This window comes from Anneissia japonica, unplaced genomic scaffold (assembly GCF_011630105.1).
Source record: "Anneissia japonica isolate Jap-2015-1 unplaced genomic scaffold, ASM1163010v1 scaffold284975_len822289_cov185, whole genome shotgun sequence".
In the NCBI taxonomy this organism is placed as follows: Eukaryota; Metazoa; Echinodermata; class Crinoidea; order Comatulida; family Comatulidae; genus Anneissia; species Anneissia japonica.
The window spans coordinates 590641-602688 of NW_022699685.1; the positions used below are offsets into that span (position 1 = coordinate 590641).

General features: G+C 34.7%; 1 protein-coding gene and 1 long non-coding RNA gene across 3 annotated transcripts; one reads left to right on the forward strand and one right to left on the reverse strand.

Annotated features, from left to right (window-relative positions):
- Positions 1–1567: 1567 nt before the first annotated feature.
- Positions 1568–7311, forward strand: LOC117103089 (zinc finger protein 251-like). 2 transcript variants are annotated; one of them, XM_033243586.1, is made up of 7 exons: positions 1568–1586; positions 2123–2212; positions 2726–3888; positions 4300–4431; positions 4626–4758; positions 5292–5459; positions 5759–7311. In XM_033243586.1, the coding sequence occupies exons 1-7, from the start codon at positions 1583–1585 to the stop codon at positions 5956–5958; spliced, it is 1890 nt and encodes a 629-aa protein (XP_033099477.1). In that variant the 5' UTR covers positions 1568–1582; the 3' UTR covers positions 5959–7311. The 2 variants fall into 2 exon arrangements, with proteins under 2 accessions (XP_033099477.1, XP_033099478.1); XM_033243587.1 differs by lacking the exon at positions 1568–1586 and adding an exon at positions 1682–1715.
- Positions 7312–7451: 140 nt separating this feature from the next.
- LOC117103090 lies at positions 7452–10752 on the reverse strand. Its single transcript, XR_004444519.1, has 3 exons — positions 10670–10752; positions 8192–8266; positions 7452–7570 (listed from the first exon to the last, which is right to left on the reverse strand). It is a non-coding gene; the product is annotated as an uncharacterized LOC117103090 (long non-coding RNA).
- Between the last annotated feature and the right edge of the window lie 1296 nt (positions 10753–12048).

The window sequence follows — 12048 nt, forward strand, 5'->3', positions numbered from 1 at the left end:
CTTTAAATCACTTTATATATAAATAAATAAATTATATATATATATATATATATATATATATATTTATATTTATATTAAATATAGGCCTATATAAATAATTTTCTTAAATAAAATTACATTATTTATTTTAAAAATTTTTTTTATTGCAAATAAGTTTCTACAAAAATAATAATTCCAGCAAATAAACTTGGAATAAGTTTTTAAAAAATGCATGTTCAGAAGTTAGGCCTACATTAATTCATTCGAATAATTTTTTCATACCTTTAATGAAATATAGCCATTATATAACTATAGAGATATTATCAGATATTTAATACTACACAGTTTTACAATGTAAAGAGCAAAATAAATAATTTTAAAATAAATACGGCATTTTCTAATATTATTTAAAAATAATTTTCTTAAATTAAACCAATATATAAAAATGGCGTATAAAATTGTCAAAGGAAAATGCTTATTAGTGTCCGATATCCATGATAAATATTACCTCAACTAAACATTAAAAACATTCAATAATTGTCCTTTACATAAATATAAATTTTATATAAAAAATGATGTTAAAATTTAAAAAACTCAGGTTTATAACTACAAATAATTGTTTACCAAATATAAAGTTTTCTAAATATCTAAACATAGGCTATTGATTTTAATAACCATTTTTTTCGTACTATATTTTTTTGTGTCCATACGGTAAAACGTACCAAAGTAATGATGAAAGAATCGTTTGGCGATAACGGGCACACAAGAGTGGCCGGATGGACAGTGCTACTAGAGTAACACAGCGCATAATAAAACCCCAAGATTGGAACAGGGTGTTATAATGCAAGGTTGGCGACCAATAAACCACCTACCTGACACATAACTAACTATGGGAAGGGTGGGAGATGACCTTTTTTTTTTCAAAGGAAGAAACAACGATTGAGGAAGAATGCGATTGGTTTTAGTAAAATCAAGCACCGCTATGACTACCCGATCTCTAACAAATGAATGCACGCCCGCATAAAAGCTCACCACGCGCGTTCGCACTGAGCTCGACCACGACTGCATAGAACAAAAAAATAAAAATTACCTTCTGACCCCAAAAATTCCATTGTCTTGTACAATTGCGTTTTTTGAAGTTTTTATCTTTATTATTTTCCGTGGAATGTTAGTGTTTTAAGATGAAATTATTCAGTCTTGTAGTAGTCAAATTTCGCTTATGCTTCTACTTAATATTAGAATAAATGATTATGTAGCCTGTAGGATAATTTGAATTAATATAATTATTTTAGGACTATCATTTGTATAGTCCTATATAAAAGAACAGACTATCATATTGTAATTTTTTCATATCATTACAAAATTATTAGAAAACGCGTAAAGCAATGGTTTTGCATTGTCCAAAAGTAAAGTTACTTTCACTATGTCGTTGAGCTCCCTTTATCTCGAAAAACGAATTAAATAAATCTCTACAGAATGATCGAGCTTAAAGCTAACATAGTGAACTCCAAGAACAAAAGCAGATTCAGAAAATGAGGAAAGAACCGATGGACAAAGACAAGGATTATTTAACTCAAACAAAAACCATAGAGTAGCGTAACAAATGGGTAGATAGTGCTGTTGTGTGACGTATATTATTCGATTTTATTATTATGTATGCAAAAGTTAAGCGCATTAATTAACAAGTGCTGACTGGAAAACCTATAAACATCTAAGGTAGCAGCAGAGAGAACAAGGTATAGGACCGCAATTGTATTTATTGTTGATTACTTAGTACTCACTTAGTTCAGTTTAAAAAAATTCTTGTTTGTAAAAAGTACGTCATAGAATTGATTGACGCTGGTAATAAATGATGAACCACTTAATGCGTGAATAACAATCTTATCAAGATATTTTTAGCAATGCTTCGTTATGCTATTTACGTATAAACCAAAAATGTGCAAATTAATTATGAACAACTATTATATTTAGGCGGGGAGGAAATATTTCAACAAGGTGTATTTTAATGTCCGAATTGTTTCATGTTTTAAACACAGACAATAAAAATGTAGATCTTCTTCATGTCTGGTTAAGCATAAGTTTACAATAGCTCTTTGGTTTATTTTTCTTTAGTTGACAGTTACGACTACATTTTCATCAACAGGTTCATTGAAAATGCCACGAGCCTTCTTAGTTAAAAATCGGCATGGAAGACAAGAAAATGATGTCCTATTTAAATACCCGTCACCACTTGGTAAGTGTGTTTTCTTTATTTAAATAAGTGTATACTTTATTACAACATTTTACGGAGCTAACTGCCTATATTACCAGTGTTACCAGAGTAATTGTGGCAATCTTACTAACAATCATAATTTGGAATACATTATTATAATGTTACGAATTGTGCAGTATCCATTCTAAAATACTTCCTATACCTTCCTCTTCTTCATTATTACAATATAAAACATCCATTGTTCAATAAAAATGGATTGTTCCACATAGGCATAGGCCTAATTTTAAACAAAGCCTGGATAATGCTAATTCTAGGATGGAAAACGAAGAAAACTATAAATAGATTTATGATCTGAAACATTTTATCGATGGTACGTCTGTAACAATTAAAAATCAATTCTCATGGCCACTCGACTGATAGGTTGAAATTATGTAGGACCGGTGTAGATAGAAAATAGCTCTTCCATGAATATTATTATTATAGTTATGAGGGATTGTATTAAAAAATAATAATTGTTGATTTTGTTTGTAACAGGCACCAAATTGCTGTTTCCCTTATATGTAGCCGAACCTTTTCCTCGAAGTTCTGAACGCTCTACTGTTGACGATAAACACAGTACCGATACATCAGAAAGTAGCCTCGCTCCAAAAGAGCACACTACTGCAGGTGATGTGTTAAAAATTACAAGTTGCGTAAAAATAGAGAATGACCACAAAGACATGCCTTTGGATTTGTCTGGTCACAGGTCTGAGCCGATCCTGCCAGGGGATCTCCCATCTGCATTCAAACCAGTTCAACGTCTTTTTATTAGGCATGATTCCGATGCAGTGGCGAGATCACCAATGAGGCATGCACATCACCTACGAGAATTCTTTGATTTGCCACCTCGAGACGTCATCAATAAAAGTCTACCACACAGCTCAACTGTTACTAGTCATGAGCTAACGTTCATCAGTAAAAAGAAAGTTTTATCGTACGAAGAGAAGCTACCAGTTTTCTGCAAAAGTCCAATGAAACAACGTATCGAAGATTATGTACCACAGCTGCGACAATACGTACCTTATAAGATACCAATACCGCTCCCTTACGCCATGAACCACAGTTCTGCGTTTAAAACTCATTTAGAATCAGAAAAACATCTATATAAGTCATATAATACTATCCCTATAGCCGAAAGAATGTCTTCTAATGAGACTCCTTTTCTGGTATCCGACTCTGACAATCAGAATATACCTATTGTGTCGCCAATTCCGGAACATTCTAAACGGTTTGACAACCGTCTACCAATGCCTAGCATCGTTTCGCCATCAGAGCTTGTAGGAGGGCAGCTTCACAAAGAGTTCTTAAAACAACATTTAGTATCAATTCGTGGGTCAATGTATTTCGGCCACCAAGGACATAAACGACAGGCGCGAGCCCCGGTACCCGGACTCGAGTACATACAGAATGGAAATGATACAAAATTGAGAGACATGATAGAAAGTGAATGCAATGAAACTGGCTCCGAAGAATCTGAAGGTTCAATAAAGACTGAGTGCCAAGTGACACCACAAGATGCCGAGGGAGCAGTTGTAGGAAACACCTTAACCGCTAATGACGAAGATGCTACCGACAACAAAACGCAACAGTTGAAGAAATATATGTGTGATGTTTGTGGAAAGGGGTTCAGCAGAAGTAATACGCTGGTGACTCATAAGGTAAGATGTAGAACATTTGGAAAGATTTCGAAATGACAACATTAAAGATTAAAGATTATCTACTTGTTTAACATTATTCAAAATGCAGATGGGTATGTACAACTTTTTCCTCTTAAGAACGTGAAGTTGACAAATTTTGTGTGCCCATAAATAGAAAGGCATTCTTTCCATTAAACCGCTACACGCTCTCTCCGAAAGCTGTCGGTAATGCTGATTGGTCAGTTGAGTCGAAGAGCTCTCACAATTGTGTCGGGGCACATTGTACAATTGTTTTAAACTATCTTTGACCTAAATTTGTAAATTACAATAAGCAGATTGACTATATTTAGACAACGTAATAAGGTAGGAATGAAACGTGTGACAATAGTTTAATTGTAATATAGTTACGTCATACTGGTTGTTCTTCCACAGCGCATACACACTGGGGACAAACCCTTCAAATGCGAAATGTGTGGGCGCGCATTTCGTCAACCTGGAAACTTAACTCGTCATCGACTTACTCATACAACAGTGAAACCTTACGTGTGTTCCCAATGTGGAAAGGTTAGTACAAGTGTTATGTTCATCATGATATTTTTTACTTGAACAAGACCACTAAGGTATTAAAAATGAACTATAAGGTATGTGTCCGCATCAAACCTTATGCAATTGGTATGCTTAATCTATGTTTAATGAAATATTACTGTTATTCTTATTGAAAAAACATTGCTAACTCTAGAAAAAATTACCTTCAACAGGCATTCAACCGTGCGTCTAATCTGCATACGCATATGCGCACTCATACAAACTACAAGCCTTTTGTGTGTCAATACTGCGGCAAAGGATTCCATCAAAAGATCGACATGAAAATACACTCATATACCCATACAGGTTAGTGTACCGTATATAATGGTTTACTTGTTAATTGTGTATTAAGAGGAAATAAAGCTTTGAGAAAGCAGAGAACAGTTAAAATTTAACAGTTCCCTGGATAAAGTAAAAACGTCATGAGTTCGAATCTCGTTTGGACAACTTTATATGTTTTTTAAAAAATATATTTTATATGGTTTTTTTTTAATATTTTGTCTAATATTTGTAAACTTACTAACTGTAAAAATTAATCTTCGTTAAATCAGATTGCTATCAAGATTAGGCCTACTTGAATGTTAATTCGTGTTCCTCGCGGGTTACGTTTTTAGCCAATACTTAATGCTCAGTACTGCTTAGCGCCCTCTTCTGTTTTTATCTAAGCTTGTCAGAAGCATGGTCAGAAGTTATAGTTGGGTTCATTTGTTACAATTTGTGAAATGTTTAGTTCATCTGAGTGTTATAAATCTACATTTCTTTCTGCTGAAACAAATAACGAAGATATTAACGATCTTTTTTCGACTATTTTTAATTATTCATTTTTTTTTCTGCCATAGGTGAAAAACCACACAAGTGCAAAAGGTGTGGCAGAGGGTTTAAACAACTCACCCATCTAACCTATCACATGAGGACGCACTCTGACGTCAAAATGTACACTTGCGCATACTGTGGCAAAGGCTTCAACCAAAAAGGAAACCTCCAGGCTCATATTTATGGACATACAGGTAAAAAGTCGTTTATATATCAGTGTTTTAATTTACTTCTACGCTAACTACTATCGTATATTACACACTTGATTGAATTGAACAAATATAATTTTAACAATATTAACAATTTGTACAAACGTATATAGGCCTATACAGGTCTCTTATACACATCTTAGAGTAGCGTAACAAATGGGTAGATAGTGCTGTTGTGTCACAGGAATTGAACCCAGGACCTGGGATTGAAGGCAATCATCTCAGCCACCAAGCTATTCAACTCTACTCCATTATAACAATTATTAATTGTTTATATTTTTCAGGGGAAAGACCTTATAAATGTGAGATATGTGGCAAAGGGTTCACCCTTGCCAGTACTCTGAATACCCATCGCCGCACTCATGCTGATCGAAAACCATTTCTCTGCCAATATTGTGGAAAAGACTTCTATCAAAAGAATGCGTTAAAGGCTCACGTGGTGGCATCTCATCCATTAACTGCTGGCTCCGAGTGCAATTTGTGAATGCTACCGATTGCTTCCTATGTAGGCCTATTTATTGAAGGAGAATTAAATTTTTCAAAACGCACGCAGAAGGATATCTATTGTATGCTTACAGCACTTTATATGTGTCAAAGTTACATGTATCCAACTCCTTAAACAACAAACTTTTTTTTTATTTTGATTTTTTGACGTTGCATATAATCATTTTTCATTCTAAGGAAACCAAAGAGTTTGTTTATCAAATAGTTCTTTACATGAATAAAAAGGAATGTTTTTAATCGATGTCTTGAACTTGAATTCTCGTTAACTAAGCCTAGATGTGTTTCTCCTATGAAAACTACAAATAAAACAGATTAACTAGGAAGGATTTAAATAATAGTTTTAGCATTAACTGGAGTGCTAAGCCCGGTAACTATATTCTTTGTTCTATGAAATTGTTTGTTGACGTATGAATGTGCTATTTCTAAAATCGAACTGCTCAGTATTAGCCTACGACAAATGCTCAAATAAGCACCACGGCGCTTATACAATTCTTGGAGGCTTCAGTGCGGCGCTTATTCGAGAGCGGTGCTTATTAAAAAACACATTGGTGTGGCGCTTTTATGTCCATTCCCGGGTTACCTATCTCACGTATTCCCGTAGTTCAGTAAGCCTATCATTTTAGGTCCTACGTCATCGTAAATAAACGTTTACAAAGAAATGTTTTTGTCTTCATTGGGTTATTTATCCATTTTAACACTGTATACATTGTATTTAAAACCCTGTTTCTCAAAGTGTTACACACAGGGTAATATACTCTCAATAAAGCGCTTATTCGAGATCGGCGCTTAGGTAAAAAAAATCAAGTTTGGTGCGGCCCTAATTCGAGAGCGACGCTTAGGCCTATTCGAGCATTTATGGTATGCTTGATGTATAACTGTTTTTAGTAAGCATTTTAGGCCCAATTACTATAGTAGGCCGCTTAGAGTACAATTTAAAATTTAAACAGCAAAGCAAGACGTGTCTATGTACATTTAGAATTATTACACTACTTGCTGTACAACTCATGCATGTTTCTTTTCTGTATATACATTTATGCTTTGGAAATCTAATTACTTGTATATTTATTATTCGAAAATAAAAACGATATATAATATAAGCATAAACTTATCATAATATGTTTAAGTGCATTGTCAATAAGTAAATCAATAACCATTGAAGAATATAACATGTTTAGTATAGGAACAATAACGTTATGATACGAATGAAGAAATAATTTAGTCAATTTTGCTTGGGCCTAAGTCATGTACCACCGTCGATCCTGTTACTACAGGCTAGGAGACTTGTTATTGGCTGAATTTGTAAATGACAAATAAAGCAGAAATAGTATTATCATTCTTTCGACATTGGTAAACTTTGTTCGACCAATACAAAAATCTATCAACCACAAGCTGGCGGCCATAACTTGACAAAATTGACTTGTGGCCGTTGCCTACTCGATGGGATGAGGCAACAGTAACAACAGCAACAACAATAATATGAGTTATAATTGTATTATCTACTGTATATTTACACACATATAAAGACTCCGTACTTAAAAGTACACACACAAGATAGACACTGGAAACTATCTCAGGCGGTGGACCAATCCATTCTATAATGAAATAAAAATAACCAATAACATAGGTTTATTTTGATTCAAATTAAATTACTAATATCAAGTTGTATAAACATAAACACTACACCCCCCCCACCGTACACACATGAGTATATATAGGCTACTTGATGGAAGTCAATGTAATACGCTCTCATATTTTTTAACGACGCGGTGTGATATGTATAAGGGGGTTAGGCTAGAGAGAGCTGTAGCTGTTGTAGCGGAAGTAGAGGAAGGTAAATACACAATGTAAAAACGAATAGGCCTAGATGAATATATTATTGGAAAAATAATTTAAATATAGGAATAAATGCTGTTATAACCAAATAAAGCATAGAGCAGGCGCGGATCCAGTAGGGAGGCGTTCCCCTTCCCCACCCCCATTTTGCTACTAAATTTTAAATTTCAATACATATCAATAATATGTATTGAAATAAGCGCTACTCACTCGTCTACTCTGAAAAATGTTGTGTGCACCTCCCCCATTTCCGTTGAAAAAGTCTGGATCCGCCCCTGTAGAGCCTTTGTCAGCGAAAAAGTTCCTAATCAGTTGCATGCAAAAATGTGCCTCCCGGTCAGTTATCTTAGAAGAGGTTTTTAAATGAAACAGTTACTTACAGTACTAATAACTAGAGTCTAAAGATTCAAGTGAATTCTGGTTAGGCTTACTTGATATTTCCTCCTCAGCTTCATCTGTAACGAAGTTGTAGTACAGTATTGTCATGGTTAGACCCGATTCAATTGTGGCAGACCATATAGGCTCAGTCTAATGATATGCAAGGTGGGATAAGTCAATTTGAAATGATACACCAACACATCGGTTTATCATTGATCCAAAACTGGCTGGAAGGACTACAAAGTCTTATTGGTATTTGTGATACATTTGCTAGTGATTATGATATCACGTTTAATGAGTCTAAATCAAAATGTATGGTAATCTTTCCTAAGGTGCGTAACCTGCAAGGCGAGCCTCGTATTACACTTAAATCATCCCCTTTGTTATTTGTTAACTCTATTACCTACCTTGGTCACGTTATACACAATAACCTAAAGCGATGAGTGTGACATTAAACGTCAATACCGTTCGATATGTATAAGAGCTAACTCTCTCGGTAGGAAATTTGGTAAATGCTTTATGACGACTAAATGTTATTGGTTTAAATGCTACTGTGTTAGTATGTATTGTTCTACTCTTTGATGTAGATATAACAAAGGTACAATAAGATCGTTAAATGTCTGCTATAATAATGCCCTTCGTTTATTAGGTCTACTGCGACAACCGAGGCACTGCAGTGCGAGTTTTATGTTTGTATCCAATGGTGTACCGTACCGCCCTGTGACGAGTACCTTAGAAACTCTATACATAGTTTCAGGAACCGTGTGAAAATCAGCTCTAATTCAATCATTTTGGCCATAAGCATTACGGTATGCTCTTTCCAATTCTAAAATGTATAATTAGTGGAACATTGTCGTGCATTAAGATGATTTCCTGATCTTGATGTTTTTCTTGATTCAGTCTATTTTTCACTTTTGTCTTACATTTATATGTATTTGTATTGGTTTAACTGTTGTTCTTCAGTATGGACATGAAATGTGTGTGTGTGTATGTGTGTATGTGTATGTGTGTGTGGGGGGATGTGGGGTGTGTGTGTGGGTGTGTGTGTGTGTGTAGGGGCGTGTGGGTGTGTGTGTGTATATATAATGTATACATTCGAGAACTAATATATTTACTATTTGCTTACATGTGTTTACGGTGCATACATACGTACATACCGTACCGAACCTATTTAATAAACAAATGTAAATTTTGAACGTTAAAGAAGAGGAATCTGGGAGTGCAGGTTTGCGGAAATGAAGTTCCCCCAAACCAAAACCTTCTCCTGTCTATGCGGTCTTCTCTATTATATCATGGCTTATATACAAATATTTATATATTTCTGTTTTGTATACAGGCAAATGTGTTTAGTAGTACATCACTTACAGTAGTGTAGGATTGAGAATATTTAATATAAGACTTATTCTTATATCAGACTTATTCTTATATTTTAACCAGGGCCGTCGGAACTGTACAGGCCGCACCGGCTTTGGCCGGACGACCTTTTTCTCAATCCTATTGCAGGTCTCCCTCACACCAGATATTTTTGAGATAGTAGAATATTTTCAGTTTGCTCTGCCAAAACTATAGTCTTTTGGTGTTAGAATCCCTATAATCAAAGACCGGCACTCGACAGGTGTTCCAATTTGGAAGAATCCACATCCGGGAAATCTCCATAGTTTAAATAAGTTTCTTAAGACATCTAAGTATAGGCCTATTTTGCTGTGCATGGTGATAACCATTATGATTGGCACTAATTGCTGGGAGACAATTGATCATACAGTAGTAAAAACTTGTAAAAGCATGCAAATATCATCATGAATTTCCGGAAGATGGTTTATTTCGGGAGATTGGTGATTAATACGAGAGTCCTTGCTGTCAATTTCTAGGAGACTCCATTGCGGAACTCTACAGGAAACTTTTTGGATTTCATTTTGGGAATTTCATTTTTTGAAATTATTATTTAATCATTTCAGATCAAATTTGAGGTGGGCTCAGTTGAGAAAAAACTGCAACTCCGAGACAAAAAGTAGAAAATTTATAGCTATTTTAAAGCTTTTTGGTGTCATTTTGGCGGCCATTTTGGTGCTGCAATTTTGCCCAAATGTTTACGTCTTCTTCTCTTCTAGACCATATGCTACAGAAAATATCTGAAAAATATTTTCTGGCAATTGTTCTTGGAATATGTGAGATGGAACCGGCTAGGGTAAAATTTTTTTGGTGATTCTTGAAATCATCATAGATCATTTTTGCTCAAGAAACATTTTGCTCAAGAAAGCATTTTGGCCAAAAAACTGGGGTTTTCACCCTAAACACTATCATTAACAGTAGGATATATTTTCATATTCGTGCTGACCTCTTTCTTGGTGAGTAGTAATTGTACCGTCCAACTAAACTACCACAATAATAATATTATTAATGTTGTTGTTGATGATGATAATAATAACAATAATAAAAATTGTTATTATTTAATTATTGGTAGAACTTTCTATAAAACCTACCAATGTCAATGGGGTTTTCTGTTGATATGTATCCGGGTGTAACTGTAGAGGTTGTCCGTTGCAACATCAGTAGGGTTGTAACTATACAAAAGAAAAAAAAAACACAACGATATTTTTTACACGAACTTACTTCTTAAAAACCGAAAGGTCCACTGATTAATCTCAGATAAGAAAGTATAATACATACTCCAAGTATTGAAATGCACGCCATCGTGTTGGGATTCCCAACATGATGACGTGCATTTCAATACTTGGAGTACGGTATGTATTATACTTTCTTAACTTACTTCTTAGCTGTAAATATCCTGATATAATAAGTTTATTTGAATACACGCCCCCTCTAGTCACCCCACTAGAGCCTCATTTGGAATAAATGCCTCCCTCAAATAAGCACCCTGATGCTTTTATTTTTACATCGAATAAACTCCTCCTCCCCCTAAATGACTGTAAATAAACCTAATGGAAGCAAAATCATTCTCAACACATTCTATTGATATTCTACTCCAGTATTACATTTTTTCTCACCTGGTTGGGATCAATAAATCTATGATCACGCAATCACACATTTTGATGGTAATCATGTTTTATATTGACAGTGAAATTATGGGGCATTTATTTAACTACATGCGTATCCATTTTATTAAAAGAAAAATCCAGAACAAAAAAAAAAGTCTTCCAATAAACACTTACTCAAAACCCTTCTCAATAATAAACCCCCTGAAGTTTTATTCGAATGATGAGAAATGTTAGTAATTTATTAAGAACAATAACAATAAAAAACTCTCGGAAATATTGTGGAGAGTCAAGTAGTTAAAGTGTTTTGGCAAAAGACACAAGGGCAATACTTTGTAAGGTAAGAGGTGCCACTGACCTCAAGGTTAAGAGCTAGTACAGGAATGGCATGGTTTCAGTTTCGATCAACACATCTTAGGATATCATTAGTGGTGGTGACAGTTGTGCCACAGCGGAGGGTTCCTCCACCCCGTCGGACAGGCCTGGACCCCTGTCGTACGACGCCATGGCGATGTTGTGAGAACAAAAAAAATATGGCTGTCCACATAACGTTATTCTGATTTTTAATCTCTAATATTATTGTCTAAAACACAATTTGGGCTATACTAAGCCACAAAAACTCTCTCCGTGACCCCGTACTTTTCATCCCGGTGCCCTGTCCGAGGCTCTTATTCGGCCATTGTCCAGATCCCCTGTCCGACATGCGAACCCCCTGTAGGCAAATTTCTGGAGCCACAACTGGGTGGTGATGTTGATACTAATAATAATAATAAAATAATAATAATAATAATAATAATAATAATAATAATAATAATAATAATAATAATACTGTAATAATAATAATAATAATAACAATAATAATAATA

What these genes read in the sequence shown, in the direction of transcription:
- LOC117103089 (XM_033243586.1), top strand. An exon ending in TAAATACCCGTCACCACTTG is followed by an intron (nt 2,213 to 2,725) that starts GTAAGTGTGTTT and finishes TGTTTGTAACAG; the next exon opens with GCACCAAATTGCTGTTTCCC. An exon ending in TCATATTTATGGACATACAG is followed by an intron (nt 5,460 to 5,758) that starts GTAAAAAGTCGT and finishes TATATTTTTCAG; the next exon opens with GGGAAAGACCTTATAAATGT.